Raw genomic sequence first — 17,616 nt, forward strand, 5'->3', positions numbered from 1 at the left:
CAGTCCTTCGTGGGGGGGTAATCTGGTCAAGTCACAGCTGTCCTCATGGAGTTGCAACTGGAAGTAAGCGCACAAGGATTTTACAAGGATTTACTGGACAACCACAATCGGAGAAACCAATGTTGAAGCATTTATCCTCTCAATCACACCTGTCAAGCAGGTGCTGTATTTCCACACTTACAGCATTTCTGACAGACTGGGGTAAACGGGGCATTTTCTGGTGTACAGGGTGTCACATCAGGCAATATTTTGTTTTTATGCAGGAACCCTGATGTGCAGCCAAGAGCAGTCGAGACAAGCGAAGTAAGTCACTAACTTAACTGTACGTGGCAGCTGTTCTCCTTTAAACTGCTTCTCCTGCAGGAGAATGGACACTGAGGAATATGTCAGAATGAACACTGAGGAATCCACACCCAAGCCACTTGTACCGATCAGGGAAATCCGAGACCAGGGTGCTCCTGAGGTCAGGGACACTGTCTGCGCACAAGATGCAGGGACCAAGGGATGTTCAACATTCACTAAAGAGACAGTGACAGTCACTCACTATGGCAGAGTAATTAAACCCCTAGACTAAACTGGACTCGTGATTACAGACTGAAAATAGAAAAAAAAACAGATGTGTTATGTGTTTTACAATATTTTTATATAAATAGTAACCTGGGTTGCATTTAGCAAAACCTATAGTGGAAGTTGTATTATGCATGAGCTTGCCTGTTAATAAAAGAATACCTAAGGTGAACTTGCACAGAATCGTGGTATTATTATAAATATAATGTCTAAGGAATACCCATATACATTACACTGGGAGTTTTGAAAACCACACCGACTTTTTGTGGCAAGCGTGGCGCATTAAACAAATTCTTTAAGCCTTGGATGCGGCGTTCTGTTAATTTTGCATGCAGTGTTTGCATCCTGCATAATTTTGCAACTAACTAAATGATTTACACATACAGCACAGTTAAAAATCTGTACAAGCTTAAGGTGCAGCTAAATTTAAACTTCCAGGACTAAAGCATGGTTCCTGCAGCTCCCAGTGCCCAGGGAAGGGGCCAGTGGTCCAGCAAATTAGAGTTTCTCCTGGCTGTGGCAGGTCAGATCATTGGCCTAGGAAATGTTTGGAGGTTTCCTTACCTGTGCTACAAGAATGGAGGAGGTAAGAATTGACTTGTCAATTCGAGTTATTTTTTTTATTTGGAATCCAAAACCCTTTTAAATTTGTTATAATCCAAGGCAGTATGCATAAATTGTTCAATTTTAGAATTAAATTTATATAACCATCATCATAAATGATCAATTTCTCAGTAGATCATCACTGGTTTCTGGCTTTTCCAACTTGATCTCTTTTTGCTTTGCCAATGCATAAGGGGTGTTTTTCATCCCATATGCGGTGTTCCTCTTCACATGCGGCATTCCACTTTTTCTGCTGGAGACCTCACTGGGCCAGTACACCAGTCAAGGATCCATCACCTGCTGGAGGAAAATCTGTCCTCTGTTTGAAGGTACATTCAGACTCGCTATCTGAACTCATATGTGAACAAAAACAGGTTGTTTGGCCTCCCAGGTTTTTATTGTTAAATGTTTCAAAAATAAGAAATAATAAGAATAAGAAATATGAACATTACATATTATTTACTAATTCTCATTTTATACAAATTCAAACCAATAAATATTGACCCTAACCCTAACTCTTCAATTACAATCCACAAACACTGCATGAATGGTGTTGATGAAATAGTCCCAAGTACATCATAATTAAATGTGAGGACATAGAAACGGCTGGTATTTAATGCCAATTCTGCAGCCCTCATCCAACTTCATACTAAACTTCTTAAAGAAACATAGCTTCAAACAGCTGTTATGGCAGCTTGTGCAGAAAGGTGTTTAATGTCCTCTACTCTGTTGTTGTCCGTGTTTTTTTGCTGACAACAAGCTGGAAAGCAATAAATCATGAGTGGAGCAGTGAGAATTTCCAGTCCTTTAGGATGGGCTTTGGATTGTGAGCAATAACAGCTCTAAACTGTGTTTTTTTTTTTAAGTGTAAAAAGCTATCTAATTAGCTAAACAGTGCTGCACTGTGTTTACATGTGCACAAAGCCTTATTTTGCAAAAAAGATAAATAAATATTTCCAAACCAATGTGTGAGGAAATTATTTTACTGAAAATTGTAAAAATGTTACATGAACAGTCATAATACAAATTACTCACATAAACAGTCATGGCCAAAAGTTTTGAGAATGACACAAATACTGGTTTTCACAAAGTTTGTTACTTCAGTGTTTTAGATCTTTTGTCAGTTGTTTCTGTGGTGTATTTCTGTGGTGTAATTACAAGCACTTTATAAGTTTCAAAGGCTTATATTGACAATTACAAGTTTATAGAAAGAGCCAATATTTGCAGTGTTGGACCTTGGACCTGGCATGCTGTCAATCAACAGCTAGGCCAAATCCTGACTGATGACATCCAATTCATTCATAAATCAGTGCTTGGAGTATGTCAGAAATTGAGGGTTTTTGTTTGTCCACCTGCCTCTTGAGGATTGACCAAGGTCTCAACTGGATTAAGGCCCAGGGAGATTCTAGGCCATGGAACCAAAATTTCAATGTTTTGTTCCCTGAGTCACTTGGGCTTTATGTCACGGTGCTCCATCATGATGGAAAAGGCAGTGTTTTTCACCAAACTGTTGACTGGGAGAAGCTGCTGTTGGAGAATGTTTTGGTACCATTCTGTATTCATGGCTGTGTTCTTATGCTTTCTGATTATGGGACCGCTTCCTTAACTGCTAGGCCACCACTGCCCTACATGAATGGTCTCAGGATGCTTTACTGTTGGCACGAGACAGGACTGATGGTAGTGCTCACCTTTTCTTCTCCGGACAGTCATTTTTCAGTCATGCCCCAAACAATCGGACAGGGACTTCTTCAGAGAAAATGACTTTTTGCAGAATATCAGTCTGTCTTTGATGTTTTTCTTGGAGAGAAGTGGTTTCTTTGCTGCCCTTCTTCACACCAGGCCATGAGGGATTAACTGGGCGTGCAGATCACACCTGCTTGTTGCCATTCCTGAGCAAACTCTGGTGGCATCATCTTCAGGGGATGGTCCTGGTGCTTGTTGGACTTTCTTGGCCAACCTGAAGCCTTCTTCACAACAATTCAACCTCTCTCCTTGAAGTTTTTAATGTTCAAGCATCACCCTTTAAAGCACCCAGTCTGCTATTCTAACTCAGTCAGCGGGACAGAATGATCTCCAGCATTGTGCTCTTCAACACTCCGATTTCACCTGGTCCTTTTTTGGAAGGGCTGATATGTAGTGGAAATGGGTTTTATGGGATTAAGTTCATTCTCATGGCAAAGAGGGACTTTGCAATTCATCTGATCACTCTTCATAACATTCTGGAGTATATGCAAAGCAGCAAACTTATTTATGTTATTCTCAAAACTTTTGGCCAAGACTGTACAAAAATGCAGCGCTAGTCCTCAGTCTTTTTGTCTTTTCAGCTGTTGCTCCTCCTTCCAGTCCTCCACAGTCTTTCAAAGTGTGGCACACCTGCGACGCAAGTTTGACCAGTGTCCATCCTCTTTGGTTGTTCAAACTTGCTGCAGGTGTACAATAATGGTTTTCCCAGGAAGCGGGTTCTGAATCTGGTCTGGTCTGGAAGAGGCTGAAAATAAACAAATAGAGACACAATAAACATAACATAATATAAAATAATTAAATCCAATTATGTTTTAGACCAACAATCCTAGAAATGCAGTCTTAGAGGTCATCAGCCTCCCTGACCCTGCCTGCATTTCCACATGATTCTTACTGGTGTTTACTGCAGCAGTTGCTGGGCAAATGGAAAATGGCAGGGAAAATCATCACAGATCCCTCTGCACAATGAATTTAAAGTATTTTTGAAGCATTTTAAAACACGTAAAACAGTGGGTCCGTAACTCTGTCATAGATATGTGCTACCGAAAATGTTTCCATTAATGCATGAGTTAAAAAAAATTCATGCATTTGTGCCGTCTTCAGTTCGTGACGTTGTCGTCCGACTGGCTGACACAAAATTGGAACATATCCGGGGCAGCACTTTGCACACTAAACTGTGTTTTAGTGCAGCGATTGGCCAGACACTAGATGTTTTTTTCTGATTACGATTTTATTTGTTTTGGGACCAAATTAGTTAGACCGTGTGTTTATCAAACTTAATATCACAGAGATGGTGTTCCTCTAGATGTTTTAATTGTTGCCCAATGTATTCCCTGCAGGAATGGGTTATGGACATCAGATGGTTGTTTTGTATTCCAGTATATATTACATCATCATTTTGGCCTGGGCCTTTTTCTACCTTTTCTCATCTTTCTGCTCTGAGCTTCCTTGGGCCAGCTGTGCAAACAACTGGAACACAGGTAGTTACACATTTTATAACTAATTCATGAATTTGTTTTTATACAAATTATTAAACTAAGTAAATCATTTTGGATGAAAAAAAAAACTGAATGGAACGGTTTTCATTAACAGAGACCTGTGTGGACATGAAGACTGGTCTGAACCTGACTTTTCATGAAAACTCTTCATCACCAGTGACAGAGTTCTGGGAGTGAGTTGATTGATGTTTACAGTGTAGATAGAGCTCTGCCACTTCCCACTTAACTTCTGTTTTTGTTTCTTCGGGATTTCGACTTTCTTATACCACAATTTTTAAAACTGTCTGTGGAAAAACCTCCAGAGGTTCGAACAAAAGTGAGCAACCAGAGAGCTGCTCTGAACATTTTCATTACCCCACCAGCTATACAAAGCACACATGAACCATTAACCTGGGCCATGCTATCAGAAACTCATAGAGTCTGAGCATTAGCCTGATGGAACTGCTGCAGACTTGGAATCAATCAGTGATCGACTGTGAATGCCAGAAAGCTCCTGATAACACTGGCTAATAACATTCATCCCCAAGACACAAGGATGCACCAGATGTATCTTTCACTATTTGGATTAGCATTACCTTACCACCTAATTCTACATCCAATCCTAGAACATGAGTGACAGAAAATAAATAATTTAATAATGGGTGATCCATCTCAATGTTAATTTTAAAAAGTTTCATGGGATTTTTTTACATGACTTTTTTTAAATAGTCCTATGTGTTTTATGCTCAATTATCTGTACAGCACTTTGTGGCCAACACTGTATGTTAAAGTGCTTTTAAATAAATAAAGTTTGTATGGTATGGTGGTAAAAGAAGTCCAGTTTAAACTGTAAAGAGAAGACTGCCTATTAAAGGAGTTTGGTCTTTTACCGAACTACTGGGGTGCCTGACACAAGACGTGGCCTGGCTGACGTGCTTGATTTAACAATGCTATACTCTGTTGGTTCCGTTATATGCTACACAATTAAATGAACCTCGATGTCTAATACAAAAATGTCCATTTATTCCAAAACACTTTGCAGATATCACCAGTTAACAGTTGGAGTTGGAGGTACAGCAAACAGTCCTGTAAGAGTTGGCGTAGCATTTGTACCAAACCCTGTTTATCAGGATAAACTTCAAGTACCCTCGCTAATGGCCACGAACCTCGAGGAGCTGAGGCATCCATGATAACAAACTCCTCCTCTTCTCATTCCACCTTTGCCTCTCTTGGAGTAAAGGCAGATATTCTCGTATCCATCTCTTCCAGAACAAGTCAGAGAGATATTGATCTCCATCTCTTTCTTACATTGATGTCATGAGGCTCAAACACTCCAGGTGGCAAAGCTGGTTTTCCTTTCAACAAAAGAAGATGATTAGGTGTAAGTGCTTCCAAATCATTGGGATCGTCTGACAACTTGGTAAGTGGTCGATCGTTCAATATTGCTTCTGCCTCACAGAACACTGTATGCAAACCATCATCATCCAGCGTCTGCTGACGTAGAACCGAACTAAGGACCCTTCGTATCATACGAATCATCCTCTCCCACACACCACCATGATGGGAACCCATTGGTGGGTTAAAATGCCAATGTATTCCAACTTGAGCAAGAACTCCTTCAATCTGCTGATTGTTCACTGCAGCAAGAGCTTCCTTCGGTTCTCTATTTGCGCCAACAAAGTTTGCACCATTATCAGATACCAGGTGAGTCACTTGACCTCTTCTGCTGATGAAGCACCGCAGAGCGTTGATACAGGCATCCGTCTCTAGAAAAGCTGCAACTTCTAGATGTACAGCTCTGCTAGCTAAACAGGTAAATATGATGCCATACCTTTTACATATTCCTCTTCCTTTCCGCACTTCTACAGGACTGAAATAATCCACTCCTGTTTTGGTAAAAGGTGGTAGATCAGGCTGGATTCTTGCTTCTGGAAGATCAGCCATTCTTTGCTCCAGAAGACGTCCATTGTATTGCCTACAGAAGCTGCAACCAGCAATCATTCTCCTCACTGCTGCATTTGCCTTGGTAATCCAGAATTTCTTTCTAACTGACGACAATGTGTGAGTTTGTCCTGCATGACCCAGACTTTGATGAGCTTGTTTGAGTATAAGTGTTGAGAAATGTTGTTCCTTAGAGAGAATAATGGGATGTTTAAGTTCTTCAGGCATCGCTCCTCTGCTCAGTCTGCCTCCAACCCTCAATAGGCCATCAACCAGAACTGGGTTCAACCTGTATATCGGACTCTGGCGACTCACTGCGTCCCTCTTAGAGGACAGTGCCTCAATCTCCTTCTTGAAATGCTGCTGCTGACAATAGCGAATCACTGCAGCCTCGGCATGCAACAGATCATCCACAATCAATGTTTTACACGGTGTCACCCTGAACCTTTCCACAGGACTCTTTGGTGTCTTTCTCCAGTGAACTTTCTCCAGCAACATGGTTTTAAGATGGAGAAACCACGCTACTGCTCTTTTGAGCCTTCTCCAGTCAGAAAAGTACCTGATGAGTTGGTCAGTAGGCTTGACTAAGAGGCTTGACTTTGTAGAGACCTCTCTTCTCACCTCTTGGTCATCAATCCTTAAAGAATAGTCCAGTACAGCATTGGGCCAGTCCTCCATCAAGTTCCAAAGAAAAGTGGGACCTCTACACCACCTAGAAGTTTGCTATCTTCAAACCTCTCGAAGCGTCATCTGGATTATCCTTGGAGCAAACATGCCTTCATTGCCAAGGCTTTGATGCCCCTTGGATGGTTGATATTCTATTAACTACAAATGTGTGAAATCTTTTATCCTCATTCTTGATGTATTTTAACACTGAAGTACTGTCTGTCCAAAAAATAGAATCATCCAATCTTAAATTCAGCTCCATCTTCAGCATTGAGTCTACCTTCACAACCAAGACTGCCGCAGTCAGTTCCAGTCGTGGAATGGTTATAGCCTTCAGCGGTGTAACTCTAGCCTTGCCAAGCAGAAAGGCTACATGGATGTGCCCTTGTCGATTCTCCATCCTCAAGTATGTCACATATCCATAGCCAATTTCACTGGCATCCGCAAAGTGATGTAATTGGGCCTGCACCACTTCACAGAAGTCCACGGGCTTGACACATCTGGGTAAGTCAAAGTCAGCTTTATTGTCAATTCAATGTACAGGACATGCAGAGAATTGAAATTACGTTACTCTCAGACCCATACAAGTAACATTAAATACAAAACAGTAACATTGAATACAAAGGTATAAATACAATAAAAAAAAAACACAATATACAATTTTAAAAACACCATATACAAATAAGGGCACATGGTGGAGAGTGCAAAACCATGTAGTGCAACAGAGGTAAGTTTAAAGTGACAAAGTGACAAGTGAGGTAGTTGGCAGACCAAAGCTGCACAGAGTGACTGGTGGTCAGTTTGTGTGTGTTAGGGTTCAGAAAGTTTGTGGAGCAGAAGAGGGGAGTGAGGGGAGTGGGGGCAGAGCTGGGAGGGAGTTGAGTTTCCTGACAGCCTGATGGGTGAAGCTGTCCTTCAGTCTGCTGGTCCTGGCCTGGAGACTCCGCAGTCTCCTCCCTGATGGCAGCAGGCTGAAGAAGGTTTGCATTGGGTGGGTGGGATCAGCTGCTATGCCGAGGGCTTTCTTGGTGAGGCGTGTGCTGTAGATGTCTTGGAGGGAGGGGAGAGGGACACCGATGATTCTCTCAGCTGCTCTGAGTTTTTTGGCAGGACGCATTGCAGGCTCCAAACCACACAGCTGTGAGCTGTTGTGGGATTATAGTGTTAAATGCTGAGCTGAAGTCTATGAACAGCATTCGGACATATGAGTCTTTTTTTGTCCAGATGTGTGAGTGCTGAGTGGAGTGCAGTGGAGATGGCATCATCGGTTGAGCGGTTGGGCCGATATGCAAACTGGAAGGGGTCCAGTGAGGGGGGAAGGGCAGACTTAATGTGCTTCATGACTAGCCGTTCAAAGCACTTCATGAGGATGGGGGTAAGTGCAATTGTACGGTAGTCATTAAAGCAGGAAGGAGATGAGTTTTTTGGCACCGGAATGATTGTGGTTTCTTTGAAGCAGGTGGGGACGACAGCCTGGGAGAGTGAGATGTTAAAGATGTCTGTGAAGACATCAGTGAGTTCCACTGCACAGTCCTTCAGTACATGACCAGGAATGTTGTCAGGGCCCGGAGCTTTGCGAGCGTTGATCCTGCTGAGGGATCTCCTCACACTGTCCGGGGACAGAGTCAACACCTGGTCACCAGGAGGGGGTGTGGTCTTCTGTGCTGTGGTGCTGTTTTTCCCTTCAAAGCGAGCGAAAAAGGTGTTCAGCTCGTTCAGCAGGGAGATGGTGCTATCACAGGTCTGTGGAGGGGGCTTGTAATCCGTGTTGGTTTGTATGCCCCGCCACAGGCTCTGTGTGTCCCTGCTGTCTTTGAAGCGACGAGATATTCCTCTGGAGTACTGTCTCTTAGCCTCTCTGATGCCACGGGAAAGGTTGGTCCTGGCTGTCTTCAGGCTCGCCTCGTCTCCAACTCTGAAGGCAGCGTTCCGAGCTTTCAGCAGCCTGTAGACCTCCCCTGTCATCCATGGCTTTTGGTTGGCATGGACAGTGATGGTTTTGGTGACTGTTACATCCTCAGTGCATTTGTTAATGTAGGCTGTAACAGTCTCTGTGTACTCCTGGAGGTCAATGGTGTTGTTGTAAGTGGCAGCCTGTTTGAACATATTCCAGTCTGTGGTGTTAAAGCAGTCCTGTAACACCTCTGAAGACCCTTCTGGCCACACTTTTATCTGCTTACGAACCGGTTTGTTGACTTTTACCAGCGGTCTGTAAGAGGGCATTAGCATGACAGAGATGTGATCAGAGGCGCCGAGGTGGGGGAGGGGAAAAGCTTTGTAGGCTCCTCTCTGGGTGGTGTAAACAAGATCCAGTGTGTTATTTCCCCGTGTTGGAAAGTCAATGTGTTGCTGTATTTTTGGAAACACGCTCTTTAAGTCTGCATGATTGAAATCCCCCGCCGCAATGAGAAAAGCATCAGGGTGGGCTGTTTGCTGCTCACTGATGTGCTGGTATAGTTCATGTAGTGCCTCGCTCCTGTTGTTGTTGGAGGTGGGAGGGATGTGGTATAGGGTGGTAGTAGCCTAGTGGGTAACACACTCGCCTATGAACCAGAAGACCCGGGTTCGAATTACCATTGTGTCCCTGAGCAAGACACTTAACCCTAAATTGCTCCAGGGAGACTGTCCCTGTAATACTGATTGTAAGTCGCTCTGGATAAGGGCGTCTGATAAATGCTGTAAATGTAAATGTAAATGGATGTACACCACACACAGAAGTACAGCTGCATATTCCCTCGGTAGGTAGAACAGTCGGCACTTAATAACCATAGCGTCACTGATATAAACACAAAGTCCGCCACCGCGGGTCTTACCCCCCGTGACGACGACCCTGTCGGCACGATAGCATGTCAGCTGGTCGAGCTGAATGGCGCGGTCCGGGACACTGTCGCTGAGCCATGTTTCCGTGAACACAAAAACACAACAGTCCTTTACGTTCCTTTGGGATGAACGTAGTAGTCGGATGTAGTCCAGTTTGTTTTCCAATGAGCGAACGTTGGCCAGAACGATGGAAGGGATAGCAGGTTTGTGTGGGCTAGCCGTTAGCCTAGCTCAGATACCTCCGCGCTTACCCCTCTTCTGCTTCCTCTCACACCACTTGAGGCGCCTCCATTGTGGGCGAGGTGCAGGAGTGGGGGTCGGTGATTGAGTAGGCCTCCGGAGCAGACCCAGTCCATTCAGCTCTTCAGTGTCCACAGAGTTCAACTTAAAAACTTTGTTTCTTCCGACGTCGAGCAAAAATGTTCGGCTATACGAGCGCTTGAGGGCAGATAAACGCGACGAAGACGTACAAAAACACTGCGACTTACAGGACGAAAAACACGAAAACGCTGTTTGGTCGGGAGAGAGAGAAGCCGCTGCGTGTGCACGCGCCGCCATCTTGCAAAGGAAGCTTGTTTAAATCTTCCAACCATGGTTTCCATAGGTTTAAGATGTCAGATGGCAAGGAATCGTCCCATGCACAACCTCTTCTACATAATTCCTGCTGCATCACCTTTGCAGGCAGTGTCACAGGTGCCAGTAAACCTAGAGGATCATACACTGAGCAGATGGTTGATAGCATGCCCCGTCTGGTAAGTGTCCTTTGGTTTACCTCAATCTGGAATCTGAAAGAGTCAGTTTCTATGCAACATAGGGACCCCAAAGCTGTTTCCAGTGGAAGGTTATCTCGATCCAGATCAAGTTCCTTTAAATCCTTAGCCCTTTGCTCCATTGCAATGGCCTGTAAGACAGTGCGGCTGTTGCTTATCCACTTTTGCAATGCAAAACCTCCCTTCTTGCACAATCCTGTTAGATCGTTAATCATCTGGATAGAATCCCCTTCAGTGGCTAAGCTTTTCAAAACATCGTCCATGTAAAAGTTTTCCTTGATTGCTTGACATAAACCGGCCGCAAACTCAGACTGATGATCATCAGCACTTTTCCTCAGTGCATAGCTTGCGCAACTTGGAGAAGACACAGCTCCAAACAAGTGTACGGTCATCCGGTATTCTACCAGTTCTTGAGTGATATCTCCGTTGGGCTACCACAAAAAATGGAGAAAATCACGATCCTCTTCGGCAACTTTTACCTGGTGAAACATGGCTTGTATGTCACCCATGAATGCAACAGGTTCCTTCCTAAAGTGAAGCAAGACCCCAAGCAATGAACTGGTAAAATTAGGACCCTGAAGTAACTCTTTATTTAGGGATGTGCCCTGAAACGTTGCTCCACAATCAAACACAACCCGAAGGGTTCCTTTCCTTGGGTGGCGAACTGCATGGTGAGGAATGTACCACACTTTGCCAGACTCACCTTGGAGCTTCCGCTGGGTCACAGACTCTGCATAGGTGTTAGCAATAAGATTATTCACATATGCTGCATACTCTTGCCGCAAGGTTTCATTATGCAAGAATCTTCTTCTTAATCCGTGCATCCTCTGCTTCACTACTGCCAGGTTATTGGGCAGAGAAACATCCTCCTTCCTGAAAGGTAACTTTAAACAGTATCTTCCATCCTGCAAGGCTGCTGAATTCTCCATTATCTCCATAAATCTGAGGTCATCTTGAGACATTTCCTTTTCCTCTGTAGCATTCTCAATGAAGTCCTGATTATATTGACTGGTGAGCATGTCTTCAAGCCTCTGCAGAGAGATGCGGTTCACTGTGACAGACGATAACGTTGCCTCACTGTTTCCACTCAGTGGGCCATTGACCACCCATCTCAACACTGTTCTAATTGCATATGGACCATTATGGCAACTATTGATGACCTCCCATGGTTCTAATACCTTGGGTGCGTTAGTTCCTATTAACAGGTCAACATTTGCCTTCACACTTGGGATGTGCACCTTTGACAGACATGGCCACTTACTCAGATCTTCAGATGTCATCATGTTATTCACAGTGAATGGCATTTCTTTCTGCGTAAATACAGGTAAGGAATAGAATTTATTACTGTCCAGACCAGATACCTCTAAGCTGGATAACAAATATGCTGGAACAAACCTTTCTTGTCCCATTGTTCGCAACAGGAAACTAGTTCTTTTGCCTGTTATTTTCAGCTTCTGCATCAGATGTTCCGAACAGAACGTAGCTGAGCTCCCAAGATCCAGAAAAGCATAAGTTGCAATGACACGGTCTCCCTTTGCAGACTTCACCTTCACAGAAAGGATAGATAAGCCACATTTGTCATTACCGGCCCCTGTATGTCCACACGTTTGTAAAGATGACTGCTGCTGATCAGTTGAGGCTCTTAACTGTTCCGGTTGTCTTTTAATATGTAGTACAGTAGGATGAAACCGTTCACAATTTTACATGTTAAACGCTTTTCACAATGCGTAGACACGCGAAACAAATTCCCCTTTGTTTCAAGAAAAGAATCTTCTCTTTGTGCTTCTTTACTTCAAATTGCCTGCATTCCTCCAGAAAGTGGCAATGCTTGCAACAAAGATATTTCTCTTTCACCACATCCTCCTTATCCAACAGTTCCTCCTTTTCACCTTTAGACACATCTTTAGAGGTTACAGTAGTAGCCACAATGTTAGCCCTTGCATAACTCCTAGGCTGTGGTTTAGACCCTGATGTAGGCCTTGACACAGAAACTCCCAGACGTGCATCCTGTATGTTGCCAAAGAGAGGATCAGAAAGGATTTGAACATGGCGCTCCATAAGCTGTACCAAATCACTGATGTGGGCTCTGTCTTGAGTCCTCATCATGATATCATGAGCAGTAGATATCCATTGCTCTCTCATTTTAAATGGAAGTTTTGAAGTAATCGTTCTTATATTTACAGGCATGTCCAATTCCTGTAGGTATTGAAGTTCCCCCATCGCATTAAAACAACCTCGTAAAAACAATGAGTAGGCTTGCAGTGCTTCCACATCTTCAGGCTTAATTGTTGTCCATGCCAAAGCCTTCTTCATGTAAGCTGTAGCAACTTTATATGGATTGCCAAAGTGCTCCTGCAAAAGACCCTTCGCCACAGTGTAGCCATGTTCAGGTGTCATATGTTGACAGCTACGCACCAACTCATGTGGCTGTCCTCTGGTGAACTGTTCCAAATAATATAGACAATCTTCATCTTTAGCTTTGCTTTCCACACCCTGTTCAAATGCTTTAATGAATGGTCTAAATAGAAGAGGGTCCCCGTCAAACAGTGGAATTTCCCTGGCTGGCAATGACGACTTATGGTGTTGTTTGTACCATGGCTAATGTGATATCGGTTTGTCTTTGCATTATAGCCAGTAGCTCTGGTGATTGAGCATTATTAGCAAGATCTATTAAAGGTCTTTGCCTTCCTGGCTCTTGCCTGAGTTCCAAGTTCTGCTGCTTGTAAGCTGATCCACAGATTTCCTGCAGTACATCAGAAGGAATGCAGTGATAAGTAGCATTATCCAGGCACCACATTTCTGTTCTTCTTTTGCGCACATCTTGTAACAATGGGTTGTTAGATGGTAAAGATTCTTTTGCAGAAGCATGGTGTGTTAACCTTGACCCAGGTTGGAATTCCTTTACTTTAGGGTTCAAGAGATTTGATGGAACCATTTTTCCTTTTTCCTTTTCCACATAGGAATTCATACTATCACGGGATGTTGTAGAACAACCATTTTGCTCAAAAGCTTGTAGCACAGCCAACTGCCTCTAGGTCAAGCTGCTCCCTTCTTCTTCTTAACTGCTGTTCCTGTTACTCCAGAGCATGTTTTTCCTTTAAAGCTGTAGCCTTAGCTACAAGTGCAGCTCTCTCAGCCTCAGCCTTGATTCTAGCCGAAGATGTACTGGATCTACTACTGCTAACACTTTTATGTGACCATTTGTTACCGATATTAGACACACTTTCATCATCCACATTTACACTTTTAAACCCCATATTTGATTCCTGACCATTTACATTTTGATCAACATCCAACATTTCAGGTGAACCCATAAACACATCAACTTTTTTCTTTTCAGAACACATGGAAAAAAAGACTCTTTGTTTCAGAAATAACCTCATTAATAGATATTAATTTCACATTAAACCAAGTTTCATGTTTATCCCTTTCTTCTACAGGCAATAAACATAACTCATGACTCATGAATACGCTTTGCATCATTACATGTTTCTATTAGGTCCTTCAGTGCAATTTGTAACAGTGATTTATCATTCCTTAAACCTAGCATAGATTTTTTAATAACGCTGGCTTTGTCCAACTTAAGCTTTCTGTCCGTTTGCAAAGTAACCTCTTTATCTGCAAGAGCTTCAGCACGTTTAGACTGCTGGTGTTGAACACCGCTAACCACACAGTTTGTACCAGAGTTTCTCATTACAGTCTGTCCACAAGCGTACGTGTCGCGCATCTCCATGATAAACAGTCGACAGCTCAAAGTGACGTCAGTCACGCAAAGTTCACCGATTACAGTCAGTTCACTGGCTTTACCTTGAGCTTGCTTTTCATCCCCAGGTTTGTATTCACACAATTGAAATGTCAATCAAATTATAACGCTACTAAAAACTTTTTCCGTTGGGTGCCATGCAGCTCCTTCTTACGCTGATTTCGGTATCCAAACAAAAAGGCTCCTCGTATTCCAATAATCCCACATATTTCCAAACGATAATCCACAAGAAAAGATGGCTCTCGGCTGGTCCTAATTCCATCCAGGCAAGATTCCGAAGCTTGCTTTCTAAAATCCGACTTGGTGCTGCGGCGTCAGCGTCGGCGGATTCAGCGTTGGCAGCGGAGCCGGGTTTTTTATTAAAGGAGTTTGGTCTTTTACCGAACTACTGAGGTGCCTGACACGAGACGTGGCCTGGCTGATGCGCTTGATGTAACAATGCTATACTCTGTTGGTTCCATTATATGCTACACAATTAAATGAACCTCAATGTCTAATACAAAAATGTCCATTTATTCCAAAGCACTTTGCAGATATCACCAGTTAGCAATCGGAGTTGGAGGTACAGCAAACAGTTTTGTAAGAGTTGGCGTAGCATTCGTGCAAGCGGTCAAAAAACCCTTTGCCCTTCCGGGTCAAACACCTACCAACAACATAGTTTGTGCTACCTTTATACCTGAATACCTGCATGCGCCACCCTGTGTACCCCCTAGGATATTACAACGATTAACCTTGCAACATTTGGTGGCTACACTGACATTTCTATGATGTCACTCACTCTCACTCACTCACTTTCCATAACTGCTTAATCCTGTTACTCAGGATCATGGCTGCTGGGGGCCTACCTGGGACACTGGGTTCATTGTAGAGAAAACCAGAGTTCACACGAATGTGCATATGGAATTTTTTAAAGTTTAAAGAAAATCCTCAAACACTGACTTTTCACTTGTATTCCACTGCATATAGACACATTGAAGCAACATCTTTTTCAGGTCTTCTTTGTATGTCCACTGTTGATCCTTTGAAGTAGTGTTGTGCAGTTAGTGAACGATTCATTCAAAATAATTAATCTTTTAAAAGGAACGTAATAAAATAACTTTCTCTACATGGCCATAAACATTCAAGGTTGCGAGTTCGGATCCCAGCTGTGGAGTTTACATTATCTCCTTGTGTTTGGCATGGGTTTGCCCAGGTTTTCCAAAGGAATGCACACAAACCATAGATGTGAGTGAATGGTGGGTGTGTGTACACCCTGTGTGTGTCCCCGGCCAATCAGGAAACATAATAACACAGGATGAAAATGAAACTCTGGATTGGCTCTGGATTAGCCCCTTTTGACCCCCCTGCTGTACTCTCTGTACACCTATGACTGGGCCCAACCCGAACCGGATACATGGGCTCATCCAACTGTGGACCCACCACCCACCGGAGGAACATGAAGGGTCCGGTGCAATGTTGATTAGGTGGCAGACCAAGGTGGGAGCTTTGGAGGTCCGATCCCCAGACAAGGAAACTGGCTATTAGTACATGAAAAGTCACCTCTCTGATGGGAAAGGAACTGGAGCTTGTGGAAGAGGTTGAGCGGTACCGGCTAGATATAGTCGGACTCACCTCGACACATAGCATTGGCTCTGGAACCCAAGTCCTTGAGAGAGGTTGGACACTTTCCTTTCCTGGAGTTGCTCCGGGTGAGAGGACATTGGGGCCAGTTCCGACTATCCACATGTGTTTTGTGGATTTGGAGAAGGCTTATGACCGTGTCCCCATGGGCATCCTATGGGGGGGCGCTCCAGGAGTATGGGGTTGTAAGGGCCATTCAGTCCCTGTACAAGAGGAGCGTGAGTTTGGTCTGCATAGCCGGCAGTAAGTCGGACCTGTTCCCAGTGAGGGTTGGAGTCCGCTAGGGCTGCTCTTTGTCAACGGTTCTGTTCATAACCTATATGGATAGAATTTCTACGTGCAGCTGTGGTGTGGAGGGTGTCGAGTTTGGTGGCAGGAGAATCTCGTCTCTGCTTTTTGAAGATGATGTGGTCCTCCTAGCTTCATCAGGCTCCTACTTTCAGCTCTTGCTGGGTAGGTTTGCAGCCAAGTGTGAAGTGGCTGGGATGAGGATCAGCACCTCCAAATCTGAGACCATAGTATATATCTGGTCAGGGAATGCCTTGGGGTCCTCCTGGAGGAGCTGGTGGGGGTGGCTGGGGAGAGGGCTGTCTGGAATTCCCTACTTGGGATGCTGCCCCGCGACCAGGATAAGCAGAGGAAGATGACGACGACTGTCGTGGTGGGCCTGATCTCTGACAAATGACGAGGCAGCCTACCGACAGGTTGGAAATCTGGAGAATTGGTGCCAGAGCAACAATCTCCACCTGTTTGTCAGAAAGACAAAGGAGTTAATAGTGGACTTTAGTACCAAGCAGGAGAGGACCTACCACACCCTTGTCATCAACAGGAGCCCAGTGGAGAGAGTGGAGCGCTTCCGATACCTCAGTGTTAACATCACGCAGGACCTGTCATGATCCTCTCACATCAACAGCGTGGTGAAAAAGGCCCGGCAGAATCTACCACCTCAGACACCTGAGAGACTTTAGACTGCCCTCCAAGGAACTTCTACTTCTGCACCATAGAGAGCATCCTGACGGGAAACATCTCAACCTGGCTCGGGAACAGCACCATGCACCGCTGGCTGTCCCGCGCTGATGACTTCAGACCAGGATGTCAGGCCAGGGCTAAAGCACGTGGCCTGACATCCATGGGGGACCGGCACTCCATCCACTGTTCCCAGGCACTCTGCCTCTCTGCTCCCGCTAAATTGCCCAGATCCTGACACTTTGCTAAATTGCCACTGCATTGACTCACTTACAGTAGCACACAACAGTAATAAGTAATGTATAAAATCCACAGTTTTCTGATGATTTACAAGGGAGCAGTACATGTTCAGTGTGAATCCTTCATTGAATGTACTGTGGGGTATACGTTTTATTTATAGTCGTCTTCCTGAAACACACAAATACACCATACAATCAAATATACAACACAGCAAAAATACCATGGTCAGTGGGTTGAGGTTCCTCGGGAGCTGCCATCCGGAGGCTGCGATGGAACGTGCAGCCCCTGCCACCACATGTCCCTTCTGCTGCTGTTAGCAGTCCTCCTGTATTGTGGAAGATGGTAACGGTCACTGACAACTCCACTGGCACATCAAGTGCTGTTGGTGGATGTGTGAGGGAGGTATCGGTGGATGCCTATGGATAGGCACTCAAGCAGATGT

At 44.2% G+C, this 17,616-nt stretch overlaps 1 protein-coding gene across 3 annotated transcripts in view; it reads left to right on the forward strand.

Moving 5' to 3' along the window:
* Window positions 1-17,616, forward strand: part of LOC114768449 (sodium- and chloride-dependent GABA transporter 2-like) — a 48,781-nt gene that overhangs the window by 4,630 nt on the left and 26,535 nt on the right. For all 3 annotated transcript variants that reach the window (XM_028960763.1, XM_028960750.1, XM_028960756.1), the window contains exons 2-6: window positions 264-303; window positions 1,006-1,153; window positions 1,365-1,499; window positions 4,251-4,391; window positions 4,504-4,582. In XM_028960763.1, the coding sequence (XP_028816596.1) occupies window positions 1,015-1,153; window positions 1,365-1,499; window positions 4,251-4,391; window positions 4,504-4,582 (494 nt within the window). In that variant the 5' untranslated portion in view covers window positions 264-303; window positions 1,006-1,014. The remainder of the gene's footprint in view (window positions 1-263; window positions 304-1,005; window positions 1,154-1,364; window positions 1,500-4,250; window positions 4,392-4,503; window positions 4,583-17,616) is intronic.

Source organism: Denticeps clupeoides, chromosome 2 (genome assembly GCF_900700375.1).
Source record: "Denticeps clupeoides chromosome 2, fDenClu1.1, whole genome shotgun sequence".
NCBI lineage: Eukaryota > Metazoa > Chordata > Actinopteri > Clupeiformes > Denticipitidae > Denticeps > Denticeps clupeoides.